The 24,962-nt window shown below is 62.4% G+C and overlaps 1 protein-coding gene across 3 annotated transcripts in view; it reads right to left on the bottom strand.

The window, feature by feature from the left end:
- The window catches only part of ESPN (espin), a 30,724-nt gene extending 6,759 nt beyond the window's left edge, over positions 1–23,965 (bottom strand). The window contains exons 1-12 of one of the 3 annotated variants that reach the window (XM_044237022.1): positions 23,672–23,965; positions 20,646–20,839; positions 11,378–11,564; positions 11,044–11,226; positions 10,762–10,893; positions 7,487–7,688; positions 6,221–6,492; positions 3,455–3,616; positions 3,163–3,364; positions 1,735–1,761; positions 481–626; positions 134–397 (exon numbers count right to left, since the gene is read on the bottom strand). In XM_044237022.1, the coding sequence (XP_044092957.1) occupies positions 134–397; positions 481–626; positions 1,735–1,761; positions 3,163–3,364; positions 3,455–3,616; positions 6,221–6,492; positions 7,487–7,688; positions 10,762–10,893; positions 11,044–11,226; positions 11,378–11,564; positions 20,646–20,839; positions 23,672–23,965 (2,265 nt within the window). Of the gene's footprint in view, positions 1–133; positions 398–480; positions 627–1,734; positions 1,762–3,162; positions 3,617–6,220; positions 6,493–7,486; positions 7,689–10,761; positions 10,894–11,043; positions 11,227–11,377; positions 11,565–20,645; positions 20,840–23,671 lie in introns of all 3 variants that reach the window. The other 2 variants (XM_044237021.1, XM_044237020.1) reach the window with 2 other exon arrangements.
- Between the last annotated feature and the right edge of the window lie 997 nt (positions 23,966–24,962).

Genomic DNA, 24,962 nt, shown 5'->3' with positions numbered 1-24,962 from the left:
CCCTGCTTTTCCCCCCAAAGGTAGTGGGAGCCGCCGGGGGTGGAAGGGACCGGCCTGCCGCGGGGTGATGTGGGGGATGGGCCGAGGCCCAGGGGCAGACCCTCGGGACGTCAGGCAGCCCCGCCCCGCCCACCTTCCGTCTTTGCTCCTCCTCCTCCTGCATCTTCAGCTGCAGTTTCCGCACCATCACCTGCCGCTTCCACTCCGGGATGGGCCGGCCCTGCTCGTCGTGCGTGGGGATGAGCGCCTCCACGTCGAGCTGCACGCCGGGCGCCGGGGTGGCGGGCGGTGCCGGCGCCACGCTGCCGTTGAGCAGAGGCTGGGGCCCCGCGGCGGGCGGGGTGGGGCTGCGGGCCCGTGAAGGCGCCGGCGACGCGGGAGGCAGCGGCGAGTCGGACTGCAGGGAGAAGCGGCGACACTGAGGGCCTGGCGGGCAGGGACGAGGGGAGCCGGGGCGGGAGGGCCAGGCGGGCCGTCTACCTGGGAGATCGGCTGCCCGCTGCCCGAGAACACCGTGGTCAGTCCCTTGCTCTGCGGCGTTGGCTTCAGACTCTTGCCTGCCTTGATCTCAGCCAGTAGCTCGGAGTTGTCACCCGTCGGGGACATCATGTTGAAAGACTTGGTGCCTACACGAAGGCAGGAGAGGAGGTGCTGGCTGGGGCTGGGGCTGGGGCTTGCATTGCTAAGGCCCCCCATCTGCCCCTCTGCTGACCCCTTCCCTAATCAGGAAGGGTCGGGCCCCCAGATGGCAGCTCCCCAGGTCCCGGGAAGACCCCCAGAGGGAGGTTCCTGCTCCCAGCTCAGGGGGCCCCACCATCCTCCCAGCCCTACTCACAGGGCATGGGGGCCCCGTCTGGAGGCCCCCAGGAGTACATGCTGGCTCTTGGACTGCCCCGGGGACTCCAGCGAATGTCTCCACCCAGGACACTGACTGACCAGCTCCAAGACACTAGCTGGGGGCAAAGCCACCCGACCTTTGTCCTGGGTTCCCTGGCTCGGCCCTGCTGGGGTGGAGTCTCCCTCCAGCCCTCTCTGAATCAGCGAAGCTCAGTGACCCTTGGACTGAATCACCCAGGGCCTCCATGGCCATATAGACTCAGAACTCTGAATGTCGGAACCCAACCGGTCCCCTCCCCACCCCCCATACCCACAGACAGACACACACACGGACACGCTGGTTGCAAGCCCGTAGCGCACTTATGGCAAAGCGCTGCTCAGCTCGGGGGGGACCTAGTAGAGAGGAACTCTCACTAAGGATATGGGGAGAAAACACCCAGGAAGAAGAGCCAGGTGAAAAACATGCAAATATCCAGCGCACGGAGTTTGCATTTTCTGACAAGGCCAGCGGAGGTGACTGGGGTTTGGGAAGGGCTGTCTTTAGAGACCGAGGAGGGGTGAGGGCTGGGTGAGGGCAACAAAACAAGCCAACAGGGGGCTCTTAGGTTCCCCCAGGGCTGGGGATCCCTGACTGAGTAGCAGGAGGGGTAAAAGGAAAAGGTGCCAGGTGGGCACTGGCAACAGGCCTATTTATTTAGGCAAAACTGGAAGCCCCGGACAGAACTCGTGGGTGTGCACGCGGGTGAGGTGCAGGTAGGACAGTGGTTGTAGTGCAGAAGCCCCCCGGCCTGCTGGCCCCTGGCCCTGCCCTGTCCTTCGGCCTTGATTTCCCTGAGCATGCCTTGTTCCCCACCCCACACCTCAGCCAGGAGCCACACATGCAACACAGCTACTCACTCTTCCTGAGCCTCAGGATTCTCACTTCTAGGGACAGAGAGGAGAGGAGAGAGGAGAGGAGAGAAGTGACAGCGAAGTTAGGATAGGGAGGGGGAAGAGGCCGGGTGAGGCTAGGACAGCGGGGCGGGGGGGGGTTAGGAGGGGCAGTGGGGGGACAAGACAGCAAGACAGGGGAGGGCAGAAACATGGGAGGGAGACGCACAGAGGAGGGGGGAGAGGACAGAAGGAATTTTCCAGCTCATCTGACTTGGCTCAGGCTGCTCTGGGGCTCCATGAGGGTGGTCCACCCAGTTCCGGCTCTTACTGGTCCCTGAGGATTGGGTAGAGCTGCCACTGGCCCTGACCCCCCCTAGCAAGGGCCTCAATCTTGGCATTGGGTTGGGATAGGGCACCCAGCCCAGGTTCTTCTGAGAAGCGGTCTCGAGAAGCCCAGAGTCTGTTTTGCTTCTGTTCCTAGCTTCAGCCTTGCTCCAGACGGAACAAGCTCACCCCAGAGCTGGGGGCCATTCTGGAGGCCCTGGTGGGGGTGACCATGCTACCATGGGCTCTGGGCTGCAGGGGCTGAGGCTCCACAGGTGCCCTAGGGAGCCCAGGCTCCTCCTAGTCTGGACTCCGTCATACCCTTGCACTTTTAGTTAGGGAGATGAAACTTTGGTTGGTGTCGCTAAACATGGTCCCTGCAGTGAGTGGCTGGGCAAACCCCTCCCCTCAGGCTCGGGTGGGAGCGTGGGTCCCCCGGGCACCACCTCCTGGGCCTTACACGAGCCTTGGCAGGCAGGAGTCTGGCCCACGTTACAGAAGAGAAGCTCAGGAATCCTGGTCACCAGCCTACACCTTACAAAGGATGTGGGGCTGCCAAGTGGGGGAGTGGTCATCAGGAGGGAAAGGGCAGGGCGTGATGGGTCACTGGCCTTGTCCCCAGAGCAGGTCCTAGCTGGCTTGGGGCCTCTGGGGGTGTCTGACCAGGAAGTGTCCCTGAAGCATCTGGGGAGAGCTCCGCTGTAGCTAGCTCGGAAGAGCAAGACAAAGGCAAGCAGAAGAGGGATGAGGATAGATGTGGGGCAGAAAGAAGCTTGGCCCTCAGCCCAGCCTCCTTGAAACTAGCTCTTCTCCGAGTTTCCCATTAACACCTGCTCCTTGGAAACACCAGCCACCGGAGCTGAAGGCCTTCACTGCTGGATGGGACATGGGCCCAGAGAAGGAAAGGGACTTGGCTGGGCTCACACTAATGCCGCTCAGAGCCTTCCCTCGGGGTCCTCCTCGGGCCAGGGGCTGCGGCAGGCAGAACCAGCAGGAAGGGAGTAAGCGCTAGGGCAGTGGCAGCCGGGACCGGACGGTGGCAGTCGGGACCGGACCGGAGCGACGTCTAGGCTTCCCTCCCCTTCAGGGCTAGCGCCGCCCCCCACCCCTCAACCCGCCCCTACTCACTGCCAGTGGACGAGGAGGAGCGACGCTGCCCGCAGCCAGGGCCAGCGCCCTCGAAGGGCAGAGGCGGAGCCGGCGGCGGCGAGCTCAGGGCGTCCGGCAGGGGCGGCGGCGGCGGCGGCGGCGGCGGCGGGGGCAGCTCCCTGGACGCCTTGGGGTCCGCGGCGCAGCCGTTGTGCACGTGGTTCCCGGGGAGCAGCGCCGCCTGCGGGGGAGCGGAGGGGCTCGCGAGTGAGGAGCGGGAGGCCGGGCCGGGGCCCGGGCGGCCGGCGGGCGCGGACTGGCAGGCACGCACCTCCTCGCTGTGCGCCATGCCCGGGGCCGCGGCCGGCGGCTCCCCGGGACAGCGGCCCAGCTGCCGGTAGTAGTCCCCCGTGCTGGGCTGCTTGCTGAAGGCGCGGGGCTTGCGGCCGGAGTCCTGCCTCCTCAGCCCGTTGTGGCCGTCGCGGGAGCCCAGCTGCGGGAAGACAGCGGTGCGGGGGCTTCAGGCTCCGGTCCCCGCGGCCTCCCACGCCCCGCCCCCCCCAGCTCTTCCCATTCCCGAGGCTCCCGGCCAGCGGCCGTCCAAGGGTGCAGCCAGCCGGCTCCCCAGACCCGCCTGTTCTCAGAGCGGAGATGGGGCGAGGGTCCCGGGGAAGGGCAGGCTCGGTCGGCCCTAGAGGGAGGGGTTCTGGGCGCGGGCCAAGGGCCACCAGGGCCCCCACGGAGGCTAGAAGGGGCGGGACCAGGGGCGGGTTGACCCAGCCCAGTCGCCAGGGGGAGCCGGAGAAGGGGCAGCTCGCGGTTTAGCCAGCGCTAAGGCCTCAGCCTCACCCAAATCCCGGCCACCCGACCGTCCCGCGCGTCCCCACGGCTCTGCCGAACGCTCTTTCGGGGACCCCGGCGAGGGAGCCCGCCTCAGATCCCTTGTCCTGTTAGGCTCCTGCTTGCCCGGGGCTCTCAGCCGCCCGGCCCCGGGGCTGCTCCTACCTGCGCCTGTGCCGGTGGCCCCCGCTGTGCACCTGGCGGCGGGGGCGGCATGGACCCGACACCTGCGCTACCTGATCCTTCCTCTCGGGTTACAGCCCAGCCCTTGCCCGCCCGCGCCTAAGAGCGCCTATGAGCGCCGCCGGCCTGACATCACCCAGGGCCCGCCAATCCCGGGACTACCCACTCCCAGAAATAGGGGACGCCACGGGGGCTCCAGCTGCATCGCAGCAACCCGCCCTGCTTCTTACCGGTCCCGCGAGCCAGATGTGGCCCCGCCCCCTGTGCCTTTCTCCCTCCGCGAGGTGCTGGGCACCCCGGCCTCCATCCTCCTCTCCCAACCGATCCCTTCCAAACCCCGTGGACAGAATGCAGGCCTGACCACGAGCAGCGGAGCCCCCCACGTTTGGTACCCCTGGGTTCCGGGTCACGCCCCCGCCCTTCCCCTCCCGCATCTGGAAACCATCGACATCCGCGTAAGCGACACCGACACCCGCGCCTAAGCCTCGGGTTTCAGGGGCGGCAAGGCGGGCTCAGATGACCGCGCGGTGGCCCGCCCCGTCGCAGCTGGCCCCCCACTAAGCCCAGCCCAGGGAAAAGGACATGAGCCGGCAGGGCCAAAGGCCGAGTCACCGTGTGGGGGGTGTCCCCTGTTCCACGGCCCCGCCCGTGCGTCCCCGCGGTGGCCCGGACCTCCACACCCCACCCAAACCGGCTCTTGTTGCAGGAAACCCGACACCACAGGATTTGTTTTCTGGGCCAGTCCGCCCCCTCGGCGCCCCCTGCAGCCGAAGGCCCGGATGCCACGACCCCGCTCTGGACGCGGTCAGGCAACGGCCAGGCCCAGGGGGCGGAGGCGGGGGGCGAGGCGCAGCGGACACACAAAGACACACAAAGGGCTCTTTGTGGAGCTGCCGGTCGCCTGCAGCCCCGCACGCACACACCGGGTAGGAACACGGGACCTCGAAATCCTGTTGCTCAAGGGAGTGCAGGGGGCACAGGCTGGGCCACCTGTCCTGTGGCTTTGGGCAGGGCTCACAAAGCCGCCAGCAGGGACAGTCGGCTGGCCCTGAGGCCCCTGCAGGCCTCTCCTGGGCTCTCTCCACCTCGCAGAGGTGAAAGGGGACCCGACTGGGAGCGTAGTCCAGGATGGCAGTGAGGGCAGGGTGGAGTCTCTGTGGAGGCTGTCCTTCCCCTCCCCAACCCAGTGGCCTTGTGACCTGGGTCACCTGTGGGCAAATTGGTTCCTTAGCTTGCCTCTGGAATGGCTTGCCTTGGGCTTGAGCGAGAACTGCAGGTCAGGGCTCCCACGGGACCCGCAGGGTCCTCTACCCCAGACTCAGCCATCTGGAGTCTCAGTTGTCCCCCACCTCCCAGACTAGCCAGGACCCCAGGACTCCCTATGGGGCTCCCAGGCCGGGACTCTCAGTTACCCAGACCAGCCCTCTGGCTCCAGAGCCTCAGCCAGGGCCCCAGAGGCCGTGATATCCAGGACACCTCACATTCAGTGTGCCCACACTGGACATGCCCCCATGGCCCCTATCCCAGGACTGGCCTTCCCACCAACCTGGGCACTCCAAGCCCCAAACTGGGGAGCCAACTGCAGTTTCACCCTCCCTCAGCCCCCTGTGAGGGCGGAGTCCTGCTCGTGCTCTCTGTCCCTGCCTCTGGGGCCCTTCACAGCCGTGCCACCTGTGTCTCCGCCCCCCCCCCCAGACACCCGCTTGGGAGCCATTCTCCACCTGAGCCTGGGGCTATGGGCATGGGTAGGGCTGTGAGGAGGCAGTCTGTCCATATTCTCTGCCAATTCTCTGCGCTCTGCACTCCAGTTCCCTAAGAGGCCTGTCTGATGATACGTTCCTTCACCCAGCCCCAGCTCCTGAGAGGGTAGTGGCTCTGTCTTACTCATCTGCCTGTCCCCAGGACCCAGCCCTAGTGACCCATGGGGCTGGCTGGGAGCTTTGACTCTTGAATCTGCCACACTGGCCCAGGGCCCCCCAACCCTGTGCCCAAGAGCTGGTCCCCTGGCCTCGGGGGCGGCCTATCTGCCCAGTCCCTGGGCTAGGAGGCAGGCAGGAGGGGGAAGGTTCACTACCTCCTTCTTGAGGGCCTCTGTCTCCACGTGGCGGAGTTTGCTCTTGGTCTGCAGGTAGATGTCAGCAGCCTGTGGTCCTGCGGGGGGCTGGGGAGCTGGGTAGCCTGGTGGGGGTGGGGGCAGTTGGGTGTTCGGGGGCGGGGGCGGTGGAGGGAAGCTGGGCGGTGGTGGCAGTGCTGTGGTTCTCTCCGTCTTGCCCCGCGGCCGGCCCAGCTGCGGGCTCAGCTTGTCTATGTACTTTTGTATGTCTGCAGCTCTTGAGCTGGGAAGCCCTGGGGAGGCAGGGAAGGCTGGGTGTGGGAGCTTGCAGGGAGGCTGTCCCCCAGGACTGAGACCCTCTTCCACCCAGAAGCGACTCACCAAGGGACGAGGTGGGCTTAGGGACGCAGCTCAGTATGGCTCCACTGTGGGCCCAGGCAGGGTGCGGCCCACCTTGCCCTCCCCTCCCTTCCCCTGCTCTGGCGATGCATGTGTTGGGGAAGAACCATGCACTCAAGTTTGGAGGGGAGGCCCCAGAGGGCTTTTGATGCCAGAGCATGCCAGGGGGGCACAGCCACCTGGAGGGTGAAGGGGCAGCTCCTGGGGTCTGACCCGGCGGGGTGGGGTGACGGCAGCATGGATGGCCACGGCCCAGATTACCGGGCACCCCACCAGCTCTGCAGGCCTCCACCCGGTGGCTTGGGGCAGCTCTCACTAGCAGGTGGCCACCCAGGCCCAGGGTGTGGCCCCTGTTTGTGAGTCCACGCAGGTGTTTCCTCGGTGTACAAAGGGGTTTGCACCGCGCTGTGGACGTGGGGTGTCCTGCGTGTGTTTGCATGGGTGCGCACGTCTGGAGTATGGAGATGGAGGCCGTGTGTCTGGGCCATAGCACAGGTGTGCACGCGCATGTGCACGGGGCCGTTATGTGTGCGCATGTGTTCCCATCTGTATATTGTGCATACACACGTACAAGTGTGCACACTTGAGTGTGACCAAGTGTGCGTAAAGTCTGGGGAACACTGTGCGTGTGAGTGAGGATAATGAAGCTTTTGTGGGGTGCATGGGGGTTCCGTCTTGGGGAGAGTCCTTGCGGAGATTCAGGTGTGTTTGTGATGGGCACACACAAGCACAGCTGTCCCCTCACCACAAGCAGGAGCCCCCCTCCCAGAGACCTGGGCAGCCTCCAGCGTCTGCTGGGGGCAGAGCGGGCCGAGGCCGGCCCTCAGTGCCCAGAGGCCTGTCCCAGTCTCTGCTCCCTCCTCCCTCGTCCCAAGCCAGCCCACTCACGGCGTGGGGGGCGCTGGTCCTTGATGCTGGAGTGGCTGGAGGAGCAGGAGTCGTAGTTGGAGAGGGTGCTGGTGGGCGAGCTGAGGTCAGGGTTCAGCGGCTGGACGGACATGGTGGTATTGGGCGAAGACATGCCAGAGTCGGGCTGCTTGGCCTCCAGCTCAGCAGACGGATCCCGGGACAGGACACGGTGCTCCACACTCTGAACGGGAAGGGAGGCAGCGAGGACAGCCTGACCTGGAGACCAGGGCGCTCCAGGCCAGGGTCCTGCTGGGGCTTGTCCTTGCGGTGCGACCTGACCCTGGCCACTTCCCTTTCTGGGCTTCCTCCCTTTTCTGAGAATATCTCTTGGGTTCTTCCCAGGGGAAGATTCAGGCCCAAGCCCGGCCCAATGGCAGCAGGACCACAGGTTTCTGGGAAACGCCCACCCCAGCCATTCCTTGCTCAGGGGGGTTGAGAGACTGTCAGAAGAGGGGGCCTTGGCCTGGACCCCAAGGGGAAGACTGCCTGGCACCAGCCTTCTCCTTCCTCATTAGAGGAACTGGGCTCCAGTGTATCTGTGGGAGGGGCTCAGGTGCCACAGCTGCCAGGGGGCAGGGGAGGCATGCAGAGCCCCCATAATTTGCAGGAAAGACTAATTCCCCATTACCTGCCCAGCAGCCCTTGTCTCTCCTTGTTCTACTGGGGCAAATCCCAACACCAGCCCAGCCTGGATCCCCTGATGGAGCCGTTGGAGAAAGCGGGGGTGGGGGGTGGGGGGTGGTGGTGTCTGGGGCAGCCCAGCTGAGTCTGGTGGGCAGCCCAAGCTCAGGCTGGAAGCCTGCTGTCCCCACCACTGTCTGTGTCCCTGCCCACAGGCTTGACCCTCCCTGCATGGGAGTGGCATGGGGTGGGGGTCCTGCTTACGTTGCCCATGCTGGCCTTGCTGCCGGCAAGCCTGCTCGCTGGCTCCGTTGGCTGCCTCCTGCCCAAGTCTGCTCCTCCCTGCCTGGGGCCCCCTCCCTGCCTGAGAAGTGTCACAGGCCCCCCGGGAATGGGAGGCAAGCCTAGCACCAGGTAACAGCTCGGCAGCCATGCTCATTGGCCCTGTAATTAGGGGCTCTGTGGGAGTGTTTGCCTTTTCTGGGCCAACATCCTGCACAGTTTGGATCCTCCACTGCTGTCGCTGGGCCTGTCTGCGTGAGGGGACCAAGGGCTCCCATCCCCCACCCAGGTCAGAGGGGCGAGGTAGGCCCTGCTGTCCATTCCAGGAGCCAAGGGAAAGCACAGGGGCTGGGCTGGACGGGGTGGGGGTCGGCAGCTGAAAAACCTCTCTTTGTGACTGACAGCAGTGGGCACTGGGGGTACCCAGCCCTGACCCCATGGATAGCAGAGGTTAGGGGCAAAGGCTCTGCGGCCTGGAATGTTGGCTTCAAATTTCACTTCTCCCACTTACTAGCTACATGACCTTGAGCAAGTCACTTATCCTTGCTGTACCTAAAGAGAGAGAGCCTGTGGGGGTGTGGGATGGGGGAGGGGCAGAAGGAGCGGGAGAATTTCAAGAAGCTCCACACCCAGTGCAGAGCCTGAGATCATGACCTGAGCCGAAATCAAGAGTCAGATACTTCACTAACTGAGCTGCTCAGGCGCCCCTGAGTTTCTTTATCTGTAAATGGGGATAACAGTACTTTTTTCTTTTTTAAAGATTTTATTTATTTATTTGACAGAGATCACAAGTAGGCAGAGAGGCAGGAAGAGAGGAGGAAGCAGGCTCCCCGAGGAGCAGAGAGCCCAATGTGGGGCTCGATCCCAGGACCCTGAGATCATGACCTGAGCTGAAGGCAGAGGCTTTAACCCACTGAGCCACCCAGGCGCCCCGATAACAGTACTTTTTGCCTTGTGAGGGTATAAATGAAGATTTTCAAAGTTAGTGAAGTGCCAGGGTATGGAGGCCAGTAAATGTGAACTAGTAGTATTAATTTCCAGCAGAGACTGAGATCAGACCATAGAGCACTGGGCAGGGTGCCCGCCAGAGTCAGAATTCAGGCAGTCATGTTTCTCTCGGCTGGAGCTGCTGTTAAGAGGGGCTGGAAGAGGGGGTGCCTGGGTGGCTCAGTGGGTTAAAGCCTCTGCCTTCGGCTCAGGTCATGATCCCAGGGTCCTGGGATCGAGTCCCCCATCAGGCTCCCTGGGAGCCTGCTTCCCCCTCTTTCTCTGCCCACCTCTCTGCCTACTTGTCATCGCTGTCTGTCAAATAAACAAATAGAATCTTAAAAAAAAAAGGGGGTGCTGCAGGGGCTGGGGCATTGTGCTGACCCCCCCATCCCACCCTCAGACTGCTCCCTCAGTGGGAGAGAACGACCTGTGGTGCAGAAATGCCCTTCACAGCATCCACCCGTGTTGGTATATACCCTACTGACACGGCACTCATTATCTGCTGGACTGTTAGTCTCTCTGGGTGGCCTTTTGGGGGGAAAATTCTTCCTTGGGTCCAGCTGCCGTCTCTAACCCCTGGGCCTTGCTGTGCTCTGAGGCACCCAAACCAGGGTGCCCCCCTCCCCGTGCCTGCAGAAAGGGCAGACACAGTGCTGCGGGCAAGAGGCCATCCCACCTTCTCCCCGACCCTTCCCATTTCCCAGGCCTCTTCCGGCCAGGCTGCCCCCTGGGGCTGGTCCTTCGGAAGGCCCCTGTGAGACCTGCCCTCTGTTTTCCCTCCTGCCCCAAAGTGGGCATTACATCAGAAAAGGCAGGGTCCTGGACTCGGAGCCAACCACACCTGAGCTCAAGTCCCAGGAGGCGACTTCACGCTGTGCAGCCATGATAAAATAATTTTTAAAAAGTCACACAAGTTTCCAGTTATGAGGTAGCCATGAAGTGAGGGAACAAACAACGTAGCTGTGTGACCTTGGATGAACCGGGGGCATTACCACCACCTACCTCAGAGGCAGTGGACAGTTAAATGAGCTACTAGTGTGGGTTGTGGGCAGGTGAATGAACTCCACTATTCCCATCGGCAGGTGTGTCTTGTGATTTCTCGGCGCCATCCTCCCTACCAGGATGATGCTGGTCCTCCTCCCCCTGACCCTTTCTCCTTCACCCCCTCGTTCCTCCATGGTCAGTGGTTGTGGGCAGAGAGAGGGTGATGGTCTGGGGCACTTCTTCATGTGTGACCTCGGACAGGAGCTTCATGTCTCCGAAACTCAGCTTCCTCCGTGTTAAAGGGGTAAGAACACCTGCCCCTGGGGGGAGGCGGGGATGGGGAGGGGGACGAGCTAACCAGGGGCTCGGGGTCATACCAGGTTCTCCACGGTGCGCAGGTAGCGGGTGCAACGGCTGTGGCCATTGTAGTCCGAGAGCTCGGCGGCCGTATATCCGTCGCGGTCGCGGACGTCCAGCGCCGCGCCGTTCACTACCAGGATCTGGCAGCACTGCAAGGCGCCACGTACTGAGGACCCCCGCCCCCTCGCCGGGACCCGCCACTCCTCGCGCCGCGGCAGGGCTGTGCGGAGGGCTCCGCGCCGGCAGAGGGCGCTCCTCCAGCCCCCACCCCGCCCCCACCTTCAGCTCCCCGCCCCCACCTCCAGCTCCCCGTTTTCCGCGGCGTCGTGCAGCGGGGTCCCGCCCCACAGGTCGGTGGAGATCTCGCCGCCGTGCAGCAGGAGCCAGCTGAGCACTTTGGCGTGGCCGCGGCTCGCCGCGAAGTGCATGGCCGTGGCGCCGTCCTTGTCCCGCTCCGACAGGCTCACGTCGGTGCAGCTCACCTGGGCGCGAGGGGGCGCGGGAAAGAGGGGCGGGGGCTGGGCGCCAGGCCCCGCCAGGCCCCGCCAGGCCCCGCCCCCCGTCCGCGCGGGCCGCTTCGCGAGCAAACCCAGCCCCTTCCCGGGCCCCGTCCCGCCCTGACCGCGAGCTCACCAGCCACACGATGACCGGGCTGTGGCCCATCTGCGCCGCGGCGTGCAGCGGGGTCATGCCGTCCTGGGCCCTCGCGTGCGGGTCCGCGCCGCACTCCTGCACCAGGTACTGCGTCACCTCCAGGTGGCCCTCCTGGCACGCCAGGTACAGGGGCGTGGCACCGGTCTTGGTTTGGGCAGTCACTCCCCTGCGGAGACAGCACCCACCGTGGGCTCTCAGCGCCCACCTCCCTCCAAACCCTTCTTATGCTCCTGGCGCTCTTTAGGGGAGCTCTGGAAAGCTGGGAGAGTGGGTTGGAGAAGTCTAGTCACCGGGTCCCGCTGTCCCTGACTGCCTCTGGACACTTGGTCCTATGCCAGTCTTCTCCAGGGTGTCCCCTTTGACGCAGTCACCCCCCTCCATCTAGTCCCTGTCCCCAGTAAATAACCCCCCTTTCACCCAGGTCTACAAGGATATGGAGATCTGGCCTCTTTACCTTTTCAGCCACATTAACCCATTATCGCTGTGAATCCCCAAACTTTCTGTCTTACCTGTATGCCTTTGATCGGGTCCCCCTCTATCTGGAATGCCCTTCCTTCCTCCTCCCTAAGACTCAGTCCAGATCCCTTCCTCCATGAGGCGTGCCCTGATTTCCCCAGGCAGAGCAGGCCTTTCCTACCTCCATGCCGCATATGGCCTTGGGCTCACTTCAAAGTTGATTGAACTTAAGCAATTTTGGCTTCTGCCTCCCCCAGGAGACTGAATTCCCAGGGGGCAGAGTAGTAGGGTTGCCAGATAGAATACAAGATGCCCAGTTAATTCTGAAACTCAGAGAAACAAGAAATCATTTTCTAGTATAAGTATATCCCAAACAAGGCATGGAATATACTTATACTAAAATATTATTTGCAGTTTATTCAAATTAAAATTCAATTGGATATCTTGTTGTCAATTTGACAGCTCTACAGGCAGCCACCATTCACGGAGCACCCTGGTGTGCAGTGATATTGATGGACAGGTTCTCATTGGATGCCCTAACTTAGGTCTTACTGTCTTTCCCATTTTTGCAGATGGGCAGTCGAGGCTCAGGGGCTGTGGCCTCCTAAAGGTAACACAACTGGTAAATGGCACTTGAGTGTATGTTTGTGATGCAGGGCCCGGTGCATGCAATAGGCACACAGGAAAGGCCATCCCTGTCTTCACTCCTGGGGCTTTCCTAAGGTCCAGCTTGCAGCTGCCTCTGTCCCTCATCCCTGTTCCTCGGCTGCTGAGGAGGAGTCCTACCTGGGGAGCTGGGAATCAGACCCACGAGGTGGAGTGCTGCTGGGAAGCAGGGAAGTTGCACCCACCACTGAAGGAGCCCCCGGTTTTCTGACTTCCTAATAGGGTGGACCGCCCAGGGCACAGTTACTATAGTTAGACACTAGGTGGAGCCACAATCTAGTCCCAGACATGGGAGCAGCCGCCTCTGCTCACAGGGAAGCTCTGGGCTGGGGCTGAGTCCCAGGAACCAGCCCTCCGTGCCCCCGGAAACGCACCTCTTCACCTGACTAAATGTCATCCCATCCGTCTGCCCCCCGATCTACCCACTGGTGACATCAGTCTCACACTCTCCACTAACGGCCATGCATGTCCTCCCTCCCGCATCCAAGTGCCAGCCCAGCTGTCCGTTAATATGGGCACCGGGCCACCCAGTCCTCCGCTAGCTGCCCACGCGCCCACCGTCTTGTCACCCCCGACATGGCTTGGTCCTGTCCCCTCACACACTCCTCAGTCCCTCCTCCCTGCCCTCTTCCCTGACCCCGCCCCTCTGGCCACCTGCAGCCCTCACTGGGCACCTCCCTGCTCTCTCCTTACTCCGACACGGCACCACCACCCCAGACACAGAGCTGCCGTTTTTCTGGGCCTGATGCCCAGTGTGACAATTCACGCATTTGGGGTGGAACAGGGACCATGCCTGGCTGCCCTCCGTTTCCCTGCCTGAGTCGGGGCAGTGGCGCTCACGAGCTGACACGGCACCTGGCGACAGAGACTCGCCCACACGCCTCTTCCCAGGAACACTCTGGCTTGCAGCCACCAGCCTCCACGCCCCAGTGCCATTGTTCCCCCCCCAACACACACACACATTCACATACTGATGTGACAGTAACAGCCTGCTTAATGTTTCATGACCAACACTCAGCGGCCTGAATTATTCACCCTGTCACCAGGACACAGGGAGTGCTGGGATCTGGGGATCAGAGGCTGAGGGGTCCACCAGCCAGGACCCACTGCTCTCTCTCTGGGGAAGCCTAAGGCAATGTACAAAACTTGGGGTACCAGATCTGCCAGGACCTCGGCCCCTCCTAGCACCCCCCGGCTTGGTAGGTGTCCATGATCCAGAGGGGTCTGGTCAGTCTGGGAAGGTCTGAGAAGGTCTGAGAAGCCGGCGCAGAGCAGAACCTGAGCAGGAGGAGGCAGTGATGGCCACAGCCTCCCTCCTGCTGGGCCAGTGGCTGTCACCCTCAGCTGGAGGCTCTGGGACAGAGGAAGCCCCAAATGCTCCAGCTTACCACCGTTCCTACTAGTATTTCCGTCTCTGCATCCTTGGAGCCACAGCCCCCAGCCCGGGAGGCCCCAGCACCACGGGGCAGTCAGATACGCAGACGGGCAAGAGTGAGCAAGCGGGTCCTGGCCTTGTTACCCTGCTGTACTCTGGCCTGGAGGCAAGAAGGGCAGGGGCCCCCCAACGCTCACTGGGGGGGGGGAATTATAAAACTATGGATGAGCACATGGAACAAAATCAATTAATTTAGATGGGGAGAGAGATAAATTTATAGCAGTAGTCACAATGATCGATGACAGGGTCAGCAGGTGCCGTTCATGGGACGATCGATCTGTTGCAGGCCCTGTGATGAGCAGACGGACATGCTGTCTCATCTAGTCTGTTCAGGGACCTGACGGGGTAGGTGCCGTGCACGGAATGCTCAGCTCGCTGGAGGAGAGAGAGGCAGAGAAGGACCGGAGTCTCGCCCTGCTGCGTCACAGTCCTGCCTTTTGTCTCTGTCTCAAAGTCACCCACAGAGCAGGAGCAGGAAGCATCCCTGAGACGCGCTTAGAGAGCCCTCAGCACCTGGCACAAGCCCGGAGCCACTGTTATATTTTGGGATCCTCCTCCCTGTACCTCGGTGGGGGCACTGTGGGCCTGGGGTGGCCAGACCCAACCAACCACAGGTCAGGTGAGGCATTGCTTCTGCTGTGGAGCGTCCCCCAGAGGAGAGAGGCGGGGTCTGGGAGTCCTTCTGGCCTCAGCATCCCACTAGCCCATCGAGCTGTAGCCCAAGTGACGCTAAGGGTGACCATTCCAGTCCCAGCTCCTGTCTGTGGCCCTGGCCACCACCCACACCCTGGCTCCTCGCTTACTGGGCAGGGCCCTAGTGGGTTTTTAACTTCCTGAGTCTCAGTTTCCATATATGGCAATCGGGCATCATAATTGTCCAGCATCTCCTTGGCTCTTATAAGAGAACAGAAGAGGACGTTCTGGAAGGTTGCGCGCTCCCTAACAGGTGTCTCTTCCCACTCTTCTTGGCCAAGTCTCCTAAGCCTTCTTTGCTGAGCCCTGGCCTCCACCTGCCCTCCAAAGGTGGAGATGCCCCGAATCTTCTTTCTGAACACACTCTCTCTCCCTGCTGGTGAGGTCATCTACTTTCTGGGGTCAAAGGTCACCTGCACCTGACACTCTCCCTGTCTCTGGCTTAGACCTGGAGTCCACATCTTGTCCCCATGTCTACCCACTGTCCGTGTGTGCACTGCCCAGGCCTCTGCAACTTTATGTGCCTGGAGTGGATCTCTCGCTTTTCTCCCTCAAACCCTCCCCAGCTGCGAACTCCATTCTGGTAAAGGACACCATGCTCCCTTCCCCCGAGGGTAGCCTGAGCCCAAACCCTAGGAATCTTTGGAGACCCTCAACCTTGACGTCTTTATTGGTCTGCAGTTCTCTAGCAACAATCACATTAATCATATTTTTCTCCCCCTCTGGGAAATAGGTGACATGAATGAACTTCAAAGGGTAAGCAGGTCGCCGCGTGATGACTTGAAGCAAACCCGGACTGCTTGCTGGAGATCTCCGTCCTTTGCCTCCAGGAGCTAGGAGTTACCAGCCCACGGAACCAGACTCGGATCAAAGAGCAGCATTTCCAGCGGCCCGCCCCTTCCGCAATAATTTCGGCCCCAAGGAAGGTCACAAGTATCACGTCTCGCCGTTGTAGGGTAAGTCTACCCTGGAAAAGTCATGGGGCCTGTGGTGGCTCTACCTCTCTTGTCCTCTCACCGTGCCTCCTGGCTTATTTGAAAAGATCCCAAATTAGGCCTGGCCCAGGGAAGAAATGCAGTCCTTACTTGAGGAAGGTTCTAGAATAGTCACCTTCATACGCAACCCACCTGCAAGCCTGGAATATTTCCGGAAGCTTACCCTTCCCTGCAACTCTCCCAGACTTCCAGGCCTTCCTTCTGGTCCTCAGTGAACCCAAGCTTGATCCCACCTCAGCCTCTGCCTCTGGGGGGTCCTTCTACCTGCCACGCCGCCAAGCCAGATTTTTGCAGGACTGGCCCCGCTTTTTATCCAGGTCTCAGATGAGCTTGCACCTGCCCTAGGAGGCCTTCCTTGACTCTCTCAATTTAAAGAAAACCTCACTGGTTTCTACCAAGGTAGCCCGTTTTGCATTATGGCACTTGTGACTGGAGTTGTCTGGGTCATTCTAGGGACACATGTCACTAGGCTGCCACAAGCCGGGACGGGGCAGAGCCGTGAAAGGAGCAGACCCCTGCCGTCCCAGAGCTCCGTTCCACTGGAGCACCAGCTGGCAAACCAACACACAGGCACATTAGCAAGAACATCTCTGAACACCGCTCAAGCTCTCCATCTGTCCCCTTGTTTGCCCTGGGAGCCTCCCTGAGAATGGGCTCCAAGAAGCTGGGAGGGCTCACTACCTCCCAAGCACCAGAGGCCTGCCCAGTTGCTAGTTGTTGAGTGAGAAGATATGGGGACGAGTGACATGGGCAGTGAGGCTAGGAACTCTGTGCCGTCTGCTTGCTCTTGACCTCGGCTAGTCCATTTGCTGGATGGGCTGGGGAGACCCAGTGGGGAGCTCCATGTGGGGTCACCCGCAGTGACCTGCCCGCAGGGCTAGGCAAGTCTCAGGGCTCCCAGACTCCTGATTCACTCAACCAACACTCACGGCGTGTCAGGCACTGGGCGGCTGATGACGTCTGCCCTCACTAGTTGGGGAAGACACCGTATGAGGATACCCCAGGGTGCACGGAGCGTAAGGACAGGTGGTGATAAGGATGGCAGGGAAGATAAGGCAAGGAACGAGGTGGATTCTGAAGGAGGCTCTGCAGGAGGCTCTGCGCAGAACTTGCTGAGAAGGGGAAGGGCACCAAAGCCTGGAGGGAAGGAGAGAGCCCCTGAGACTCTTGGGGGAGTTCTAGGCAGCAGGAAGAGCCTGTGGGAGGTTGGAAGGCTCCAGCCCTTAGGAGGAGCTGCAAGGAGGCTCTGGAGGTGGAAGGGGGTGAGGTGGGGGAATGGGGGAGCCTCACAGGTGGGAGAGCCGTGAAGGTGAGGCGTGGGGGCAGGGCAGAGGCGGGAGGGCCCCTGGGTCCTTAGAAGGAAACGGCCTCTCCTGTGGGTGAGCAGGCAGCCTGTGGGCAGTCCAGCAGTCTGACCTGCATTCTCAAAAGTGGGCACGGCTGGATGGGACGAAGGCCAGGGCCGGGGAGGTCTGAGAGAATAGGGACTAGAGCAGGAGTGGGAGACAGGCCTGGAGAGGAGGTACGGTTTGATCAAGGCCACACAGGGGACGGGGGGGACCTCAGCTGCTCAGTGAGCCTCTCTGAGACGCTGTTTCTCCCTTGGTCAGCACCGCGCCGTAGGGATATCTGTCTGGCTCACCGATGTATACTTGGCCCTTAGAATATTGCCTGGCGCAAAGCGGACGCTCCATAAGCGCTAGCTGAATGAATCAGTCTGTCACCTGGGCCGCGTACAGAGCTGCCGCCTGGGGTGGTTATAAGGTGCGGATGGCCAGGTGGTGCTAGGCATTCAGTAAGCCCTCGGCAGGTTGGGGCTCATCCGAGTTCATCCTGACCCCTGGCTAGGGTGTTTTCCAATCTCTGTCCCCGGGCGGGGCTGGCCTCAGGTAGAGGAGACCTTGTAGGGAGGTGCAGTTGGTACAAACCTTCGGGCAGACTGATTCTCCTGCTTGCTTTGAACGGCAGAGCACAGGGGCCCCAGAGAAAGGAAGAGCCCGGAGCTCCTCAGCCATTCTCCGAGCCCGGGGGTCTGTGCTGAGCCTGGGGCTCCCCTCCAACAACACAAAGCCCAGGGGAGCACATGGTAGTGGCCAAGCAAGCCAGACTCCAAGGCTCCCTGCTCCTGGCCCCTTCTCTGTCGGCCCTGACTGGAGGCCTGGGTACCCGGCTCCCCTCCGCCAACCACTAGTGCGACTGGCCAGGGGGGCCGGCCCCCCAACTCCATCTCCCAAGACCCAGGGCCTGAAACAGCCTCAGCCTGGGTCCCACCAGCCTCCATGCTGCCTTTGGGACCCCCTTCTACAGGGAGGCTCGTCACGGGGCAAGAGCGCCGGAGGTCCCCATGGCGACTCTCCCACCTCTGCAAGGACTTGCCTGGTAGACTGGGATAAACTGGACGAGGGGCAGGTGGGCGCAGGGTGTTCCTGCAGCCAGGCCTTTTCTTACAGCCCCAGGTGCAGCTGGCCCGAGGAAGCCCACCCCTGCAGGTGGTCCTGCTCTCCTACCCCTCTGCAGCTCCTCGGCCCACAGCCTCCCGGGGAGGGATCGAGTTTCTCACCCATAGGTCCGGGAGCCCTTCCTCCCTCCCCGACCACGGTCGGTGGAGCTGAGCCCTTGTGAATAATTCACCGCGGTTCACAGCAGCTCTGGGAGGCTCACGAGAGTGAAAGCTTGGAGCTGCGGCATTCCACAGCCAGGCTGCCTGGGTCCCCGCACTGAGCCCTGTGGCCTGGGGCTGCCTGAGCCACTGCCCTCTCCATGTGCAGCCTGGGGGAGCAGGAGTCTCCATCCCCGAGATGGGGGTTACGGGGACACTGGCCTCCAGCTCCCAGCAGGCCCCACCCCAGTTCCCACCTGCCCTTTCCTGCCTGAGCCCAGCCTGGCAACCTCAGAAAAGCACCTTCTTATCAGCCAGGTCACTCTCTGCAGCGGGAACGGGCCCAAGTCTTCTGACCACGTCTGTGAGATTCACAGAGGCCTCGGAGGGGCTGACGGCTCATCAGCCCAGGCCATCTGGCCTCAGGGTTGGCACCAGGGCCCAATCACGGCCAGCACCTGGCATGGCCTGGACGGGGTCAGGGTTCCCAAGGTCCTGAGGCCGAGAAGGGGCACTAAGGGTGGGAACCCAGCCCGTGGAGCGTTCTAGCTCATCCTAGGCCCTAGGCTTTTCGGTGTGGAGGGGCTCAGGGGCAACCTGGGGCTTCGCCCCTCCCCCTCCAGGCCCAGGTCCTCATCAGCACTTCCAGAGGTGGGTTGGGGGTCCTCTCTCAGTTTACACAATTTGGGCTAAGTTGGCATCGCCATTAGCCTGGCTTATTGGAGGCCCGTTATGTGTGTGGGGGCTTATGGGTGCAGAAAGGGGGCCACAGCCCATTCCTCTCCTCGCAGGATCTCAGAGTCCTCCGTGTGAAGTGAGGGGGTGGGGCAGGGGCATTGGCGTTGCCACAGGGGGTCTGCGGGCCTGTCTCAGGGGCCACTACCTGGCCTCAGCCTGGAGAGTCGGAGCTGGGAGCCTGAGACCGAGCCCGCCAGGGTGCTGTTGCTGGTGCCAGCTCGGGAGTCTCTCATGGGGGGCCTCCGACTCTAAATCCCCGCTTTGACGTGACCTAAGCCCGAGCTCGTCGAGAGCTAGGAACCACCAAGTGGCCTCTGGCAGGGTGGCCAGGAGAACCTGTGGTCCAGGACGCAGGTCTGCGGGCTCCCACCAACCACACCGGGGAACTCCCTTCAGCAAATGGACTGTAGGCTGGCCTGGGGTCTCTCAGGGCTGCCCTATACCACCCCGCTGACCTGGGCCCCACAGGCTGCCATCCTGCCCCAAGGGCCGCGGTGCCAGGCGGGCCTCTTGCCTGCTCCCTGGGAGTCCGCGCCCTGCAGGCTCCGGCAGCGCGGAGCCAGTGGTGAGGACTGACCCCTCGTGTTGTGGCTGCTCTCCTCCCGAGGCTCGGTGTTCTGTCACCACTGAATGTCCCGGGCACCCACTTGGATTGATGGAAAAGTCACTGCTCATGGCCCCCATTTGTCAGGTCCCTGGGGCCACTACTGTCCTACTCCTCAGACACTCCCCCAGGACCCCTGCTTCCTCTCAGGTGCACCTAAGACCCTCCCTCCCCCCAGAACCCCCAGGACTTCCCTGCTCTGCATCAAGCCCCATTCTCCGCAACCCTCCGCTACCCTGGGTAGCTCCCAGCCCACTGCTCAGCTGCTTTCTCAGAACTGCCACTCAGGCTGGGGACCCTGGGAGGTTTGGGGGCCGCACCTCCCTTGCTAGTGGGAGTGGGTGGACGGGCCCCGGGAAATGAGCAGCTGCTGTCAGGGGGCTGTGGGGCTAGGAGGCGGGCTGGGGGTCTACACGGGCAGCCCTCTCCCTTCACTCCTCCTCCTCCTTCCTGACTAGGGGCTCTAGGACATTCTCCTATAGCTCCATTCCTACCCCCATTTTAAAGATTTTTATTTATCTGTTTATTTGAGAGAGCGGGAGAGCGAGAGTGAGCAAGAACACGAGCCGGGGGAGGGGGAGGGGCAGAGGGAGAAGCAGGCTCCCCACTGAGCAGGGAGCCCAATGTGGGGCTCGAACCCGGGACTCCAGGATCATGACCTGAGCTGAAGGCAGACGCTTAACCGACTGAGCCACCAGCCATTTAGTCACCCACCCCCCTTCCAGCAGTCCTGCGAATGGGCACAGGCCAGAGCTCAAGACAGCCACCTGCTGTAGGCTGGTAAGCTTCCTGGAGAGCCGCAGGTGATCCGGGCCCGCGTGCCAGCCTCCCAGGTGCGGTCGCGAGCTCTGCATGGGAGCGTCTGCTGGCAAAGCTCTGGGGCAAGCGGCTGTGGGCAGCCTTCCAGGAAGGGGACAACTTCAGCCTGGGTAGGAAACATCTCTGCCCTGGCCCTCCGGCCGCTGGGATGGCCCAGAAGCGGCGAGTCCCCCAGGATGCCAGGGGAGGGTAGGGCCCCGGCCCGTACTACCCAGAAGACAGGTGAGGAGGGGCAGCCTTACCCGGGATGGTGCCTGACGAGAAGCCTCAGGGAGGGGAAGTCTCCTTTGGCGGCAGCGTAGTGGACAGGCAGGGCGCCTGTTTCCGTGGCCACGGTGGGATCCCCACCACCATGATGCAGCAGCCAGTCCACCAACTCAGGGTGGCCAAAGCGGGCAGCCAGGTGCAGGACTGTGGCACCAGAATTGTCTTTGTCCTGTGGGAGAAGCGCCCGTTAGTCCTTGCCTTTCCCCAGCCACGGAGGCCCTTCTGTCCTTGGGCCCCTAACTGGCCCTCTTTGAACCACACCTGTGCCACCTGTGCTGGGCTCCCTGAGGCCTGCTGGCCATGACTGTGAACAGCTTGCGTATAGGAGGCTTTTAGGACACAGCACTCCTGGGCTCCCCACAGGAGCAACGGTTGCCCAGATGCTCAGGGAACGCCCGAAGGAGAGAGCAAGGGCGGCTGGGGCTGGGCTGTTCTGGCCGTCCCAGGCTGGCTTCAGGACTTTGGGGGGCACCCCCAGCATCTAACCCTTGGCCCCTTCCTCTCCCTCTCCCCCTCCCCAGGTGTCACATGAAAAGAGGCCTCCAGGTTGGTGGACCTCCAATAACCCAACATCAGTGCAGGGAACAGCAACTGCCCAGGCACGCGGCACACTCCCTGCTCCTGGCCCAGGAAACGGGCTGTGTTCTAGCTCTGTGGAGGAGGAAGCTTCCGGGTACTGGTCACAGGGTCTGGACAGCCAGGTGTGGGTTAGAGGCGGCCCTGGGAGGGGTTTGGGCTAGCACCCCAGAGAGGGCTGGCCGATGGTCTGGGCCCAGAAGTACCACATATGTCATCCATGACCTTCCAGGTGTGTGTGTGTGTCTGTTGCATGAGGGGCTGGCAGGTGCCACTCATGTTACCTGGGCAAGGAGGTGCATTCCAGAGAACCCACAAATCGGGACTCACAGGTTGGCGGGTGTAGGTGAGTGGGCAACAGTGCAGGAACAGCACAAACTCCCAGCGCCAAGCAGGTGGGATAATGGAGAGGTGGGCAGAGAGGGGGGCAGGGGCCCACAGATGGGGCAGCCGTGGGGGGGGCGTGGTTTCCTAGGATCAGGGAAGGAAGCCCCTCTCCCCACAGAGAGAGGCACTGTGGGGACAGGTGTGGCCAAGGTGGCTGGAGGTAGTGAATCTCAGAGGTTCTTGAAAAACAGGTGAGAGGAAAGAGGGGACAGGGGCCTGGGGCCATGACTAGTAAGTCATCTGTCAGACTTCGGGGGTGGCTGTGGGGCTAGGAAGCAGGTAGCCAGAAGGTGAGGCAGAGTGAGCGGCACACAGGCACTTGAGGACCACACCGGGACCCTTTTGTGTGCTGGGATGCCCAGTCTGTCCCCCTGAGCCCAGATCTCCAGGGAGGGGGAGGGGGCAATAAGGAGAGGACTTGGGCCTATGGGCTCTGGCCTGTCCCCAAGGCTCCAACAGCTCTGCAGGCCCTCACGTGCTGTGGTCCACACCATAAAGCTGCTTATCTCTGGGCTGAGCGGGGCTGGGGATCGAGGTCATCCTCCCCCCACACACACACACTTCCGTCCCCAGCACCCAAGCTTGCTGGGAGGCAGACTTGATAAGCTGGGCACAAGGCCACGTGTCCCCCCTCTCCTCTGCAGGGGCTAGGGAGGCTTCCGGCCAAGCCTGGACATTGGGACAGGGAGGCATGCCACCTCCCGAATGAGTGGGCAGGGGCCATGTGCCAGGAAGTCTTGATAACAGAGCGGGCCAGGAGATAAGGGGTCCGGCCATCTCCCAGGAAGCGTCGGAAGGGGGACCTTGCCATCCTGAGGGCGAAGTGGGGGAATAGGGTCTGGTCATCCTTAACGTACAACCAGCCACCTCGGAGTCACCCCGGTTTCTTCTCCTTCATCCAGTTAGCCCAGTGTTTTTTCCCAAGTGGAAAACTAGTTCTGGTTCCTTCCTCCAGTGGCTTTTCCCTGCAACTAGGATATCATCCAAATTCCTAACCCCAGCCTATGGTGGCTTCTCTGCCCTCCCCCCACGCCACAGCTGCCTTCTTTGCTGATCCTGCCACAGGACAAGTAAGTGTGTGCCTTAGGGCTCTGCACTTCTTGTTCCTTGTGCTTAGAACTCTCTGATCAGCCCACCTGGCCATGTCCTTCTCATCATCTAAGACTCCCCTCAGAGGTCACTCTCTCCTTGCCACCTCGCCCAAGCAGCTAGCTCCCCGAAACCCCCCACCACAAAGCCCAGCAAGACCTGATGGTACCTGCGGTGGCTGTCCATTGCCCCCCCAGACTGGCAGCTCTGGGAGATCGGGGCACTCCTGAATTCCAGGCCTAGTGCCTGTTGGATGCTCTGTTGCCCCAGGGAGCAAGCCGGAGAGCTACACATCAGGGCCTGAGCTGCCCCCGCCTCTAGCTCAGGAGGGACCAGGTTTACATCAGCCTGGGGGACCCCAAGTGAGAGCAGGTGGGGTCCCAGGGCAGGAAGACTCAGGCTGGGCTAGAGAAGCAACTCACAGCTGGAAGGCAGGAAGGTGTGGATGTCCCAGGGTCAGCTAAGGTTCCACGAAGGCCCCATGTACCACACCCATCACCCCTGCCCCATGTCCTGGTCCTGGGGACACCTGGGTCTGGGCCTGGGGTGTACTGTAGGATTTTGCCCACCCCTCTTCCAGACCTGATCCCAGAAGACCTGGGCTTCTGATTCTGTGCCCTGCCCATTCTCCAGGACTCCCTTGGATCTGTGCTTTTCTCCCCCTGACCTCCATCCCGGCTTAAATATTGGCGCAGGTAAGCCCAATTTCCTCTGGCTCCCCACTACCCAGTGCTCTTCTAGGCAGTGGCCAAAGCTTGGCCAGGATGTCTTCCCCCGTCACCGTGGACCTGGGGAGCCCACCCCATCCCAAGCCCTCCGGAAGGAGCTCAAAAGCAAGCTCAGTAGGGAGGTGCCCACTCTCACCCACCCTTGAGCCACGGGGGCTCTAGGCTAGAGCTTTCCCCTGGGGAGGAAGCCTCAGGGCGCCCAGCGAGGGGAGCAGACCCACCTGCACTCCACAGCCGCCCTGGGAGAGCAGCCACTGCAGGCAGGCGAGGTGGCCAGTGGCGGCGGCGTCGTGGGCCGGCGTGGCGCCGTTGCGCGCGCGGGCCGTGGCGGGCAGGGCGGCCTCCTCCACCAGGAAGCGCAGACAGTGCAGCTTGCCCGCGCGGGCGGCGTGGTGCACCGGCAGCGCGTCCAGCGGGTCCCGCAGCGAGGGCTTGAGCAGGCCGGCGGCGTGCAGGGACTTCAACACGTCCAGGTCGCCCTGCCGCGCCGCCTGCAGCGCCCGCTCCAGGGCCATGGTGCCGTCCGCGGCGCCGCGACCCGCTCAGCGCGTTCCCCCGGGCGCCATGCACCCGTCCTGGGGCAGCAGGAGAGCCGTCGGGGCCCTGCGGCTTGGGGAGGCGGAGCGCCTGCCCGCCGGGTCTCTGACCCGCACCGCCGCGCGGGATCCGCTCCGCCTCCGCGGCGCTCTGGGCCTCGGGGCCCCCGCGGGCGCCGGGCTTAAGCCTGGGCCCCGCCCCCCGCCCCGCCCCAGCCCCGCCCCCGCCGCGCCGAGGGCCGGACTCCAGGCTGCAAGCGGCCAGTGAGCCCGCCCGGGAATCCGCTCCAGCTTTAGCTCACCTATAAATAGAGGCCGCCGGGGAGGCCGCACGGTTCGAATCTGAGATCCAGGCGCTGGCGAGCGGATCCCCCGAGCGAATTAATTCACCAACCCAGTGCCCACGACGTGCTGTTCCAGGCCCTGGGGGCACAAGCCAGCAAACAATTACCGCCATTTCAGAGAGTAAAGAGTGTCACCAGAACGGGACTATGGGGTTGGACTACGTGGGTGGTCAGGGAAAGGGCCATCTGAGGAGGTGCGGTGGGCTGGGTTCTGAAAGGTAGGAAGGGGCAGTCCAGGCAGGCCAGACTGCAAAGGCAAAGATTCTGGGGGGCAGGAACAGGCCACGCAAGTCCCTGAGGGGCTCTGGGTCTGGGCCAAAGTGGGGCGACAGGTGCTGGGCCCTCAGCCTTCTGGGGTTCCTTCAGGCCCCAGGAATTGTCCTCAGAGCCTCCTGGCGGCAGGAGAAAGAGGAGAAAAAGGCAGGAATGCCTGGGACGCTTGAGGCTCAGGTTTCTGGATCCAGAGGTTGTGGGGCTCAGAGAGCACCCAGAGCCTCTGTCTGGGGTGGGGGGAGTCAACGGTGAGCTTGAGGGCCTGGGGCTGGCTAATGGGGGAGAAGGGAAAGTAGGAATGCAAAGGCTGGGGGCAGTGGGGAGATGCACCAGAGCAGTCATCCAGGGAGCAGGGCCAG

Source organism: Neovison vison, chromosome 2 (genome assembly GCF_020171115.1).
Source record: "Neovison vison isolate M4711 chromosome 2, ASM_NN_V1, whole genome shotgun sequence".
NCBI classification, from domain to species: domain Eukaryota; kingdom Metazoa; phylum Chordata; class Mammalia; order Carnivora; family Mustelidae; genus Neogale; species Neogale vison.
Note: the sequence above shows the minus strand (reverse complement) of the source record. Positions and strands in the feature narration are given on the sequence as shown.